Source organism: Micropterus dolomieu, linkage group LG21 (genome assembly GCF_021292245.1).
Source record: "Micropterus dolomieu isolate WLL.071019.BEF.003 ecotype Adirondacks linkage group LG21, ASM2129224v1, whole genome shotgun sequence".
In the NCBI taxonomy this organism is placed as follows: Eukaryota; Metazoa; Chordata; class Actinopteri; order Centrarchiformes; family Centrarchidae; genus Micropterus; species Micropterus dolomieu.
The window spans coordinates 15922511-15934920 of NC_060170.1; the positions used below are offsets into that span (position 1 = coordinate 15922511).

The 12410-nt window shown below is 40.1% G+C and overlaps 2 protein-coding genes across 4 annotated transcripts in view; both read right to left on the reverse strand.

Moving 5' to 3' along the window:
- Window positions 1-7628, reverse strand: part of dhx37 (DEAH (Asp-Glu-Ala-His) box polypeptide 37) — a 13764-nt gene extending 6136 nt beyond the window's left edge. The window contains exons 1-16 of one of the 3 annotated variants that reach the window (XM_046035717.1): window positions 7582-7628; window positions 7207-7322; window positions 6906-7075; window positions 5981-6093; window positions 5513-5888; window positions 5230-5378; window positions 4998-5090; window positions 4728-4824; window positions 4143-4256; window positions 3755-3971; window positions 2143-2241; window positions 1989-2059; window positions 1317-1452; window positions 1146-1222; window positions 282-514; window positions 76-187 (exon numbers count right to left, since the gene is read on the reverse strand). In XM_046035717.1, coding sequence (XP_045891673.1) covers window positions 76-187; window positions 282-514; window positions 1146-1222; window positions 1317-1452; window positions 1989-2059; window positions 2143-2241; window positions 3755-3971; window positions 4143-4256; window positions 4728-4824; window positions 4998-5090; window positions 5230-5378; window positions 5513-5888; window positions 5981-6093; window positions 6906-7075; window positions 7207-7309 — 2160 coding nt within the window. In that variant the 5' untranslated portion in view covers window positions 7310-7322; window positions 7582-7628. Of the gene's footprint in view, window positions 1-75; window positions 188-281; window positions 515-1145; window positions 1223-1316; window positions 1453-1988; window positions 2060-2142; window positions 2242-3754; window positions 3972-4142; window positions 4257-4727; window positions 4825-4997; window positions 5091-5229; window positions 5379-5512; window positions 5889-5980; window positions 6094-6905; window positions 7076-7206; window positions 7323-7486 lie in introns of all 3 variants that reach the window. The other 2 variants (XM_046035718.1, XM_046035720.1) reach the window with 2 other exon arrangements.
- A 1563-nt stretch (window positions 7629-9191) lies between these two features.
- gp1bb (glycoprotein Ib platelet subunit beta) lies at window positions 9192-11882 on the reverse strand. The gene is made up of 2 exons (XM_046035726.1): window positions 11823-11882; window positions 9192-10284 (listed from the first exon to the last, which is right to left on the reverse strand). Exon 2 carries the CDS (start codon window positions 10270-10272, stop codon window positions 9649-9651), a length of 624 nt encoding a protein of 207 aa, XP_045891682.1. The 5' UTR covers window positions 10273-10284; window positions 11823-11882; the 3' UTR covers window positions 9192-9648.
- Window positions 11883-12410: the final 528 nt, after the last annotated feature.

Consider the following 12410-nt stretch of genomic DNA (forward strand, 5'->3'; position numbering starts at 1 on the left):
ACTCTAATGTGTCTCATATACTGCGGCACTTCACTCAGAAGTCTGCTGGTACGTTTGAGTTCAGTTTTTATTGACCTTATCTATGTTGAGGTCCTTCATCTGTAAAACCAGGTCTTCCACAGGCCTGCGAGTGATCTCTGCCTCCGAGAACAAACTGAAGTCTCCAAATACTGCAGACGAGTACAGCCTGCAGAAACATCGGAGAAACAGAGAGAGACAAACATTTGTGAATATTTGTCATTACATTACTATGTAATTACGTCGACACACAGTTTCCTGACCTGTAGCAGTGTCCCGGCTCTGTTCGTCCCGCTCTACCTGCCCTCTGATTGGCTGAAGCCTGTGAGGTCCATGTGACCTTGAAAGATGACACTCCGGTCACTCGGTCGTAGAAACGTTTTTTAACTCGCCCACAGTCGACCACGTACTTGATGCCAGGGATGGTCAGAGACGTCTCAGCCACGTTGGTGGCTACCACACACAGACGAGTACCAGGTGGCGGAGGCCTGAACACCTGCAGTCAAGACACAAGACACATACAAGATAAAACAGAAAAAGTTTATCTTCTGATGTTATTTACTGCATCACATGACTCCTCAGCTATCAGACACAAAGAAAAAAAAAAAAGTGCCTTTACTTGTACTAGTAAGCATAAATAAAACTACCAAGAGTACACTCAGACTTCTGAACAATACCCCCTGTGTAGTAAGTAATCTGCTAAAGAAAACTGTCTTTCGTTCTTTAAAGTGATATTACACTAATTCACTGCGAGCTGCCGATGCCAATATTTGAGCTAGCCCTTGCTGGAATTATCTTACAGACTACGTTGCCATGAAACTGAGCCATTTCCTCTTAATCTACAAATCAAGGTGCTTTGGGCTTCAAACTAGAGCCAAGCGGGGTAACAGCACAAATCTGCAATCTATTATGTATCTATTTTAAAGACACCCCTCATCCCCTTTCTTGCCCCGCTGCTATACAATTAGCCATTATCTTCACAAAGTTAGCTGTGCAGATACCTGTACATCTGCCACAATGTCAACAGTGAAATCCTTACAAATATATTGTTTTGAATAATAACCCTACTTCTTCTCATGGAGCAACATTTTTAACAGTTTTGTGTAGACATAAGATTTAAATCTCACCTTAGCCTGCTGCTCTGGAGCCAATAGAGAGTACAGAGGGAGAACATAGAGAGGAATGGAGGGGTCAGCCTTCTCCTCTACAGAGACAAAACACAGAGCAGGATTTGTAAGAGCACTCATCTGACATACATCCGGCTGGATTTGAAGAATTATTCATTTGGATTAGTTTGCCTGCACTGGCAGGATCGTCCCCGATCTCCAGGTCAGAGCCTTCATCCTCCTCGTCTCCGATCCCCGCCTCTCTGTCCTCGTCCCCCTCATCCACCGGGAGGGCAGAGTAGTTATCCAGGTCGATTCGGGGCAGAGACTAGAGACAGAGATAACTCTTTAAAAAATACGTCCAAGAGAAATATCTGTCGAAGACGGAGGTGGCTTTAATCGCAAAAACACACACAAACACAAAAGGGAATACTTGGCAACCCTCCTGATTTTCCCATGAGACTCCTGTTTTTCATTGCCCTCTCCCAGGTTCCCCCCCCGAGGTCACAATTCTCTCGATTTCCTGGATTTCTCCCGATTTATGGTAAATTTTCACAACTTTTTGTCCTTTCCATCGCCACAACTGGTTTCTGGTACTTTATAGTGAATGTGAATGTGAATTCATTCTCTCTCTCTCTCTCTCTCTCTCTCTCTCTCTCTCTCTCTCTCTCTCTCTCTCTCTCTCTCTCTCTCTCTCTCTCTCTCTCTCTCTCTCTCTCTCTCCAATACAGCTACATCAAAGGTTTGTTTCCTAGCATCCATGTGATGCAGAAAAGAGCTCCCGATTTTGGATGTCTCAAGTATGCAAAAGGGTCTGTTAAGTTACAGAGGCTTTCAGGGATATTTTACTACAAGCACACTTACGACAGTCTTCTTCTGTTTGGCCTTCTTAAACTTCCTCATCGCTTCTGAGGTGTCTGCTTCCTCGTCTTCACCTGAACACAAAAACATAAATACTAAGCAGAGAGCACCTTTCTGTGTAAGTGTGAGGGGCCAGACAGGTGTGTCTTACTCTCACCAGTGTTTGTGTTGCCCTTCCTGTAGGGGAAAGCTTTTCTCAGTCTTCTGCACAGACTGTGAACCTCTGCCTGACCCGTCAGAAACACCAGGATACCACCTGAGCGACAGAGACACAGCATCAGTGCAGTGATGAGAGTGTGTGATGGTGTAACTCTAGAAACTGCAGTTTGTCCTGCTTACGTACTGCTACGCACACACTATTAATGTTCAATTCACACTTAACACAGCTATCGATGCAGTGATGTTTTTAATTAGCGCTGGGCAACGATTACATAACGATTATCGCAATTAATCGCATGATTTTCTGAGATTAATCACATAGTTACGCGCAAAATTCCTTTTACACATCAACAGTAGCAATAAAATCTTCTTGTAAATCTCAATTTTAACATTAATGCAATCAAATCAAATATAAGCTATTAGCCACTGCAAGGGCATTAGTTTTTATAGCTTGTTAAAACAATTACCATCAGAGTCCAGAGCCACAATCATAACAGGCACTTTCTGAGCAACAGAAAACAGAAATCTGTTTTCTTGTTTTTTTCTGAACAGGTATCAGCAGAAACATTTTTCTTTTCTCAGGGAGCAGCATAAACAATCCATGTTCAGTAGCAAGTGTCCCTGTTAGAGTGAGGTGAAGTGGTCGCCTCACGCACACACCCGCCAGCTGCCAAAGTTGAATTGTCTTGAACTTTTTGTAAGCGACGCGCAGCACAAATCATTGGAAGAGAGACTGATCCTCGCTGTTTGTGAGTTTCCAGAATCTATTACTGTTTATTAAATAGGACATCAACAGGAGGGAATTCGCATGGCAGAGCATCCCCGCAAAACTAGATGAAGGCCTATCAGGTAAAGTTATGTAGCCTATAATTTTAACTTAAGTTAAATAGGCTACAGTTGTGTAGCGCACAGAAGCATGTTGCCATGGTTACTATCCATAGAGCGCCTGCCGTTTACTCGCGGAGCGCTTGTCTCCTGTTCCCCTGAGGAGCGCAGTGCAACCCCGCGGGGCCAAGCGACTACGTTGTGATTTTAAGAACATTCCTAAGACCGACATCTTCCCCAATACTAATCAGCATGCAGTGTGTAGCTACCCACTTCGCTATGGCATTTGTTCGCCTGGCTTGCTTCCGTTTATCTACTTCTCCCACACGCTGCATCCTGCCGAAGTCTCCCTCCGCTGCTTGTTTGGGTGGCTGATTTGCAGGCTGATCAACATCCCACCCTTCCTCTGACCCATGATTTGATTGTATGTGTATTCAGAGCCAGTGAGCGACTTTTAAAATAATAATAAAAACTGTGTTAACAAGCGATAAAATAATTGTCGGCGTTAATTAATTAATGCGTTAATGCGATAACGTGTTAATGTGCCCAGCCCTAGTTTTTATTATTGCGTTGATCTGTTAATTAAAAGATGGTGATAGTTCTGTCTATTAATTATGGGAATTGTTTATTGATATGTTAAACCTGTGTATTTTTAATGAGTTATTTAGAGATCTCATACTCCTAGAGGAGGAAAAACTGGTATCAATTAGTTAAGAAGGAGGCCAGCTAAGGTCAGAGAAAAACAAAAATGTATTTTGATCAATATGTGTTGTGTGTATGAGCACCTGAAGGCAACATCCGGTGGATCTTGCAGATTTTGTGGAAAACTTCTCCGGTGTAATCATCCAGCGGGGTACGTTTGTTGAAATGTATAGTGACCGGGAACTGGCGAGCGTCCACTTTGATGACGGGCGGAGGCGTCCGAAATAGCTTGGTGTTGTCTGTGAAGTCCTCCACTCGCAGAGTAGCCGACATGACCAGCAACTTCATGGGCATACCTTTCTGCAGAGACATGAAGAGTGGGAGCCCGGTGATGGAAATTAATTTAAATAATTAAATTAATAACATACACAGTGCAAGATAATGTCATATATGCTGTCTGTAACGCAGGCTTTAAACATTGAGGGTGTGACTTTTTACACCAAAAATATGAAACATAGAGGAGTCTCTAACCTTATTTCTGAGCGGGACGATACGAGACAAGAGTCCAATGAGGATGTCTGTGTACACACTCCTCTCATGAGCCTCGTCTATGATTATCACACTGTATCTCTGGAGCAGGAAATCCTATGAGACAAGACACAGACACTGAAGCAACTGTGGAAACATCAAGGTGACATTACATTTATTACATTTAGCTGACGTTTTTATCCAAAGTGACTTACAACTGCTATACATGTCAGAGATAAATGTCGCCTCTGGAGCAACTAGAGGTTAAGTGTCTTGCTCGTAATCAACTTGTACAGATATGGCTGGGCGATATGGCCAAAAATTTTGTCACGTTAGATAGTTATCACGATAAATCTCAAATCATTACTTCTTTCAAGTTTAAATGATGATTCTGGCTCCTGGGTGAAAGTTGAAGAGTCAAGACGGTTAATTGTCGTTTTAAACTATTCTTTATGGTCAGAACATGGCAAACACGTGTCAAACAGTGGATCATTTACAAATCTGAGATAGAACATTCAAAACAATGATTAAATCTTTTTTCAACAAATATAGTACAATTAAGTGGACAATGGACAATAAAGGTGACACCTTCTGAATCTCCTTCAGTAGAACACCGTCTGTCATGAACTTGATCTTGGTATCGCTGGTCACGTTCCCTTCATATCGAATCTGGTACGACACCACCCTAAACACAGACGCACAAACATATACTACCATGTTTTTAACAAAATGTTTATCAGCAAATTTCCATGCCCAAGCTATTGACGAAGAGGTCTCAAAAACAAAACGGTGTGTATACTCTCCAAGTCTGTGGATTTATTCCATTAAAAATATTTTAAGAGATCAAATGTTTGTTACCGTGTGGACAGGTTCATCTCTTTGGCCACTCTGTGGGACATGCTGACAGCTGCTACTCTTCTTGGCTCTGTGATACCTATTATCCCACTGCCGCTGCAGGAAAAAACAAAATGAAGACGACGACAGTAACCCCAGGATATCACACATGAATGTGTATCCACGTGGAAGCCATTTTTCTAGGTAAATCTCCAGTGAAACAGTCAAGGACAGCAGCATAAAGAGGACAACCTACCTGGCATAGCCGGCTTCATACAGAAACTGTGGCACTTGAGTCGTCTTTCCACTTCCTGTCTCTCCACAGATGACGACACAGGGATTTTCTCTCACTGCCTCCATGATGACCTGCTCCTCTGCCAGCACGGGCAGCTTCAAACGAGCCTCCTGCAGCAACACATTTAAAAAAAGCAAGCTCACAAAAAACCCACGGCTATCTGAATGGAAAATCTGTAGTTTCCAGATGTACTCAGTCGTGCTACACTCACAGACACACATACAGTAAGCGCGCACGCACACACCTGTATTTCAGGTAATCTGTCAACAGGAATGAAAACAGCCGGCTGCGACAGCTTCTTGTTTTGGACTTTCTCCTGATCTGAAATCTTCTTCTCATTCTCTCCATCTTGCTCTGTTTTGTGTTGTTCCTCCTTCACTTCCTGTTTGTTCTCCTTCTCCTGAAAGGGAGATGTGGTTTCCTTAGAGTCACTCATCTCTGTGGTCTCGTTTACTTCTTCATCATCCTCATCATCAGATGATGTGTCCAGATCACTGCTTTCTTCTGCCTTTTGTTCTTCTTCTTCGTCCTCATCGTCCTTCCATTTTCTTTTCCTGTTCGCTCCACCGACGCTGCTGATCTTTGGCCCGGAGTCTCCATCTTTTATTTCATCTGGTGACCTGGAAATAACCCCAAATATTGGACCATTTGACTCAATCTTCTTCATATCTTCCAATTGTTTATCTTAGATGTGTTGCATTTGTGCACTTACTGTTTAGTTTGGTAAAGTTTGTCTCCAGTTCCCAGTTTGGACGTGGTGTACAGCAGCTTCAGTTCAGACTCTGGAAGCTGCACCTCGGCCAGTTTGGTCAGGATGTCTGCTCTCTGTACGGGACAGGCAGTGGGATACATAAGTGTGCAGGAAAAGTTATTGCCTTTACTGATACCAAAACAATACAACTTTCAGTATCTGAGTTTCTCTCTCTCTCCCTCATTTCGTGTCATCTCTCTACGGTCTGTAATAAATGCATAAAAATGCCCCCAAAAAACATCTCTCTACAAAACCCTCTTTTTCCATTTAACAAAAGAAACCAAAGTTAAATGTTGTCTAAACACAAGCAGCCACACAAAAAGCTCCTAAATAGAGAGTCTAATTTAAATCAGGAACTATTTCATTAAAGAATAACGAAACAACTAAACTGATCGGACTATCAAAGCCAACTTTCAGAACAGTTTTGGACAATCTATGTATTGTGATAAAAAAAAAAACAATAAGCAGCCCTAATATCTAGAGCATCTTTAACCAGATTTCCAAAGACATGTGGCATTTTAATCACTATTTCCAATATATCACTGAATTGTTTTTGCTGTTATCGTTACAGTCCATTTTTAGAAAAAGTTAAAATAGCTTGTTTTGCATGACTGAAAAAATAAAACAGATAAAAAAGCAACAAATCCTCACATTTGACAACCTGGAACCAAAGCATGTTCGGTGTTCTTGCTTAATAAATCACATAATGCTGTCGATGACCTAAACCATTAATCGAATGATTGTTTTAGAACTACTAAAGACATTGCTGTGGTTATAAATTTGTCAGTCTGGATAAAAAAAGATTATAAAACCTGGTTAGAGAAATATCTTTCTTCTTAAAGCTGCACAGCTTTGTTTGAACCTGCAGCACCAAGCAGTCTCTCACCTGAGCTTTCTTTTCCTTGCGCTCCAGGACCTTCTGCAGCTCTTTCCTCTGCTTCTTGGTGAGAGGCTTCTTGGTGGAGGCAGGTGTCACTGAGGCTTTCTTCTTCTTGGCTTTGTTAGCTGGGAGGACCAGGGCGTTGCTCTCGTCCACACCTTTTAACCTGCCCCCATCTGGATGGAAACAAAGTCCAGAGACTGTTACAAGCCAAAGCCAAAGCCAAAGCCACACGCACAACAAATTTAAGTGGCAATACAGACCAAATAATTAAACAACTTTATGGACTTCATCTTTGAATTCCCACCTTGCAGTTCCAACACAATGTCTGTCTTCTCTTCTCCTGCTGGTTGCCGGTGGTCACTTTGCTGTCTTCCCTTCCAGTTGTGTTTCTTCCTTAGTTTTCCCATTTTTAATTGAGGTCTGGAAATAAATACACTATGTAAACAAAACCACTACTTGACAACGTGTAATGACACGACGAAAGAGACGACGTACCACGAGCTAACCTGCTAACTGTGTCTTAATACAGTTTAAACGTAATATACAGAAGCGGCTTAATGTTTTTGGTATTATAAAATACAAACCGTTTTATTTTAACAGGCCAAACAACAGCATTTGAGATTTAAACACCTGGATGTTTAAAATTACAGCCCTGCACAAACCTCACGTGTAAACATACCAGGTTCCGTCATGTAAAACGTTCCGCCGCGGAAACGTTGTCTCAGCAGAAAGGTTCCGATACGTCAAAAAATAAAAAATAAAAACTAAAGAATAAAACTGTGACACTGTGTTTTGTAATTTGTGAAGCTGCTGAAAAAAACCCTAATATAACCTATATAAAGTGTGTCCAAATATATATACGACGGAGCATTAGGGCCACATTGAGGAGTAAAAAAAGGTGATGAGAATAAAGTTGTATATTTAAGATACATGTAAGAGGAAATACCAGAAGAGCAGCCGGTGGCCTCCATGCGTTAAAATTAGGAACGTGGAGAATCTTGTGAAGTTACAGGCTACTTCAATATAGGTTTCACAAATAACGAGATACTAAATCTTTGGGCACATCAGCACCGAACTATCATAAGTATCAGGACTTTGAAAAGACTATGCAAGAAACTGTCTCTATTCTGAAGAAAGAATCACACGGACTTGGAGGAAATTGCCTATTTTGTGGAAGAGGAAATGACCGGTAATGGTCGACTGCAAGGCTATCGTTGGTTAGATCTGCGTGCTATTAAAAGAGGTTTTGTGGTTTCTGAAGAAACCTATACTGAAGTATAACTTCACAACATACTCCACATTCCTCATTTTAACGCATGGAGGCGGCAGACTGCTCCTCTGATATTTGACCTAAGACGTAACTTAATTCTCGTAATATTACTACTTTATTCTCATAATCTCTCTCTTTTTTCTCCTCAGTGTGGCCCTAATACTCCGTCTAACTTTAAAGTTCTTTATAATTAAAAGAAATTTAGGAAAGAAAAACTCCATGTAATTTTTCTGTTAAATTTCTTTTTTTTTAATTTGATTTATTTGATAATGCAGGAATTTCTTTTACAAAGTGTTTTTTAAAAAGAAGAAAAGAAATACACAGTCAATTTTAATTACATCTGTAACATTTGTTTTGCATTTGTCCAATGAATCAACAAATTAGACATTACATAAATAAAATATGGCAAATTACTACAACTGAAATAAACTTTCAAATATAATGCAAATAAAACATATGGCAATTATCAGATATCACTACACACATGTAGTCAAACACCCTATCAGCAAATCAGGAAGTACTTCAGACATAACCATTTCTCATTCAGTCCTCAGTTCAGATTATTATTGCTTATTATTATTGCTCAGATCCACATAGAAAGCATCTCAAGGTGCCAAACAGGGTTACCCATCCATTTTTATTTATTTGTTCATTTATCAGTTTTTTAACCACATGAAAAGTTTTGGTCAAGGCAGAAAGGGTCTTTGTTGTCAAAATGTCAAACACGTGATAATCAGATTTGTCCTTATTGGGAGCAAATGCAATGAGTACGACTGTGTACTGTATACAGCCCAACCAATCAATATTATCAGCTGATATTAGGTTCACACAGATATATGTGTATGTAACAAAGAATTGCAGTACAGAAATGCTAGTGATGTTTTTTTTACTGTAAAATATCTCCTTAAATCCTTAAGGGATCCTTATCAAAAAATATCAGTATTTTTTATTGTAACAGGAAATTTTACTCCCAAATAACGACGTAGTTATCGGCCTCAAAAATCCAATGTCAGTCAGCCTGTTTTTAATCTTTATTTTATTTTAATATAGTATATTCTCCAGTGGCATACAGTGGTCTGTGGTGGTATAATGATACACAGGTGGGTGACATATTTAAGGAAAAACCAACCTACGGTGTCTTAGTGGCGTGTTGGGCCACCACAAGCTGCCAGAACAGCTTCAGTGTTGCCCAAAATCTCTCAGAGGTGATTAACTGGAATTTGGTTGATGACATATGATTCATTATTTTCATTATCACACCACTCCACTTGTGTCTCGTATGGAAGCATCTGCATTTGTTTTGTTTCTTTACCAATTTATTTAGGTTTTTCCTTTAATTTGTCACAGTTGCTTGTTCATTAAATGGGATCATATTCTGAATCCCACAAAGCATATGAGAACACGTTTTCTCTCCAGTGTGCAAACGATAAACAGCCTTTTCTTTTGTGGCTAACAATCACACAGCACAGCTGCATCTCAGAACCTGCTGTCCTTTAAAGGCGAATACTCATTCTCCCTCAGACCCTCCCCAGTTGTGAAGCTCTCCTCTGTGGTTCTCCTCGCCTCTTTGGACAGCCTCTCGAACCTCCTCAGGAACACAATGAGAGCCACCAGCAGAGCCGCCTGCACCGCCACAAACACAAACAGACACACCTGTGAGGCCAGAGCCAGGTCACAGTACCAGTAGTGGCAGGAATCCAGGAGCTCCTCCTCGGTTAAATACACCACCAGCCGCCCTCTCAGGCCGGGAGGGGAGTTGCAGTTGACCCCCAGGTGTGATGTGAGGGTGGCAGGCTGACGCAGCAGCCAGGCTCGCAGGTAGAGGACGCCGCAGTCACACACCCAGGGGTTACCATGAAGGGAGACGGAGCGAAGGGAGGTCAAATCATCCAGGAGCCCATTAGGGAGGCTGGTGAGCAGGTTGTTGTGGAGACCGAGCTCAGTGGTCTCAGTAGGGAAACTGGTGGGCAGCGAGGAGGAGGTGAGAGACCTGCTGCTGCAATTTACCTGGGTGCCATGGCAGGAGCAAAGATGGGGGCATGCGGATGACCTTTGACCTCCAAACAGGAGGAGCAGACACAGCAGCAGAAGCCCATTCATGGTTACCAATCCCTGGAGGGAAGAGATGAGAAGAAGATTCATCTGCGTCAGCTTAGATTAATTGCATGATGTGTTGAATCTGGCTCCACTGGAAGGTGAGGAAACCATAAGCAGACGCTGCTCTTTATATCACAGGATGGCTGACACATTTGTTTTTGTCAGATACCATATTAAGGTATCGGAACACTAACATTACAGAAACCAATCCTACGTTTACGGTCTGGCCACTATCACTTAAAGGCCTAAAAAAAAGCGATCATTCAGCTGTTACTGAAAGGAATGTGTGATCTTAACTTCACAGTAAACAACACTAAACAACATTAAAGTATAAACAAATCCACATTAAGCTTAATATCAATGTAATGGCTCAACATTGGACCTATGCTCTCTAAACACATACATTACTTCATTTTCTTTGTGGGTTTTAACGATGTTTGGATTTAAAATTATTAGAAAATAGAAATGAATACAGTCCAACAAGAGTCCTGCAGTAATTACCATGTTTATGAAACTTAACTGTCAGAGGTATTGACTCTGCTCTGTGGTAGTGAGACTGTATTATTACACCAATATAAGTGTATTTGAGTGTGCAGGTTTTTCATTTGTTCTGGTCTATAAAATGTATAACTGCAGAACCTACTTTGTATATGAGCATACGAACATTATATTTATATAGACAGATTTTATACAATTAATTATGTGACACTACATGTGATATACCAGTGAATGATCAACTAGTTTATAGTGGACCCCTAGTTTAGTGCTGAACGATTACATTTTACAATCTACTAAAGTTCCACATGCAAAACATAGTATTAATTCATATAACTGACAAATAACAAATTTTGTACATTTTAACATAACATATTTAACATATAGCATTACTTTGGATGTCTTGACACCTTTAGTGCTTGTTTTATCCAACCAGTGGTACAAAATTATTAAAAAGACATTAAAATTACTAAAATAATTGAAAGGTAAAACAGAAATTCTTCTCATTTGAGAAGCTGGAACCATGAAATGTTTTTACAAGAAAAATTACCAATTCATTTTCTGTCAATTCACCAATCAATGTATCAACTAATTGTTTCAGCTGTATATAATGTTTGGCAGTTTATTTTATAACAAAACATCATATTTTATAAACCCTTCATATGTTTTGTGCGCAAAAATGTTTAAAATTTATAAAATATCAAAAGCTGTTAAATAATTGTATTGAAGTGCAATATTTTCCCTCTGAAATGTCAAGGCGTAGAAGTAGAAAGTGGCATGAAAAGACTCAAGTACTTGAGTTAATGAACTTAGTTACATTCCACCTACATATACTTTGTTTGCTAATGATTTTTTGTTAGAATAAAAGTTTGAAAAATATAATTTACTTCCATGCAATAGAATAATTATGCTGATTTGCAATTCACACACAATTGCTGGGATATTTTGAGAGCAAGCAATTGGGTCGTTTTAATGTTTTCACATTGTAATGTCAATAAATAAAAAATAAAATAGTTAAGACAGCAACAGAACTATAAGGTCTGCGGAGAGTCATTTACCTTCAGTGCTGCGTGTCTTCAGGAGAGGACAGTGTTTTTTACAGTCGCTCTCAGAGGCCGAGTGTGTGTGTTATTGCAAGCTGGCACACACTGATAAAGGCTGCAGTCAAATATGAACACACACACATGTACAGTAGACACACGTACACACACACACACACAGTACACACACACAGTGTACACACACACACACACTTCTAACATGACATGGGAATTATCTCAGTGACTCTTTATTTTAGGGCTTCTTCATTTCTAATGAATTTCTTGAATTTTGAGGTTCTCTGGAAAGAACCTTTACTTTGGTTCTAATTAGAGACAAAATCCAGACATCGCAACAATTAGGTTTTTCAAATTAATTGCTGGTGTAACCCTAAAGACTGTTTTAGTCTGATTACAGCAGGTCAGCAAGCATTTAAGGAAGCACACAATTCAATGTATGGAGAGAGTAAAGTTCCCAACAATAAATCATAAATTACAGAATATTTACTTGGGTTTAAATGAAGTACTACGTTTCCGATAATTAAAAATTGTAAATGTTTCTGAAGATATTGTGTTGGGAGTTTATTTCATAGATTTTGGAGGAGGCGC

What these genes read in the sequence shown, in the direction of transcription:
- gp1bb (XM_046035726.1), bottom strand. Translation starts at nt 10,272, where the DNA reads ATGAATGGGCTTCTGCTGCTGTGTCTGCTCCTCCTGTTTGGAGGTCAA.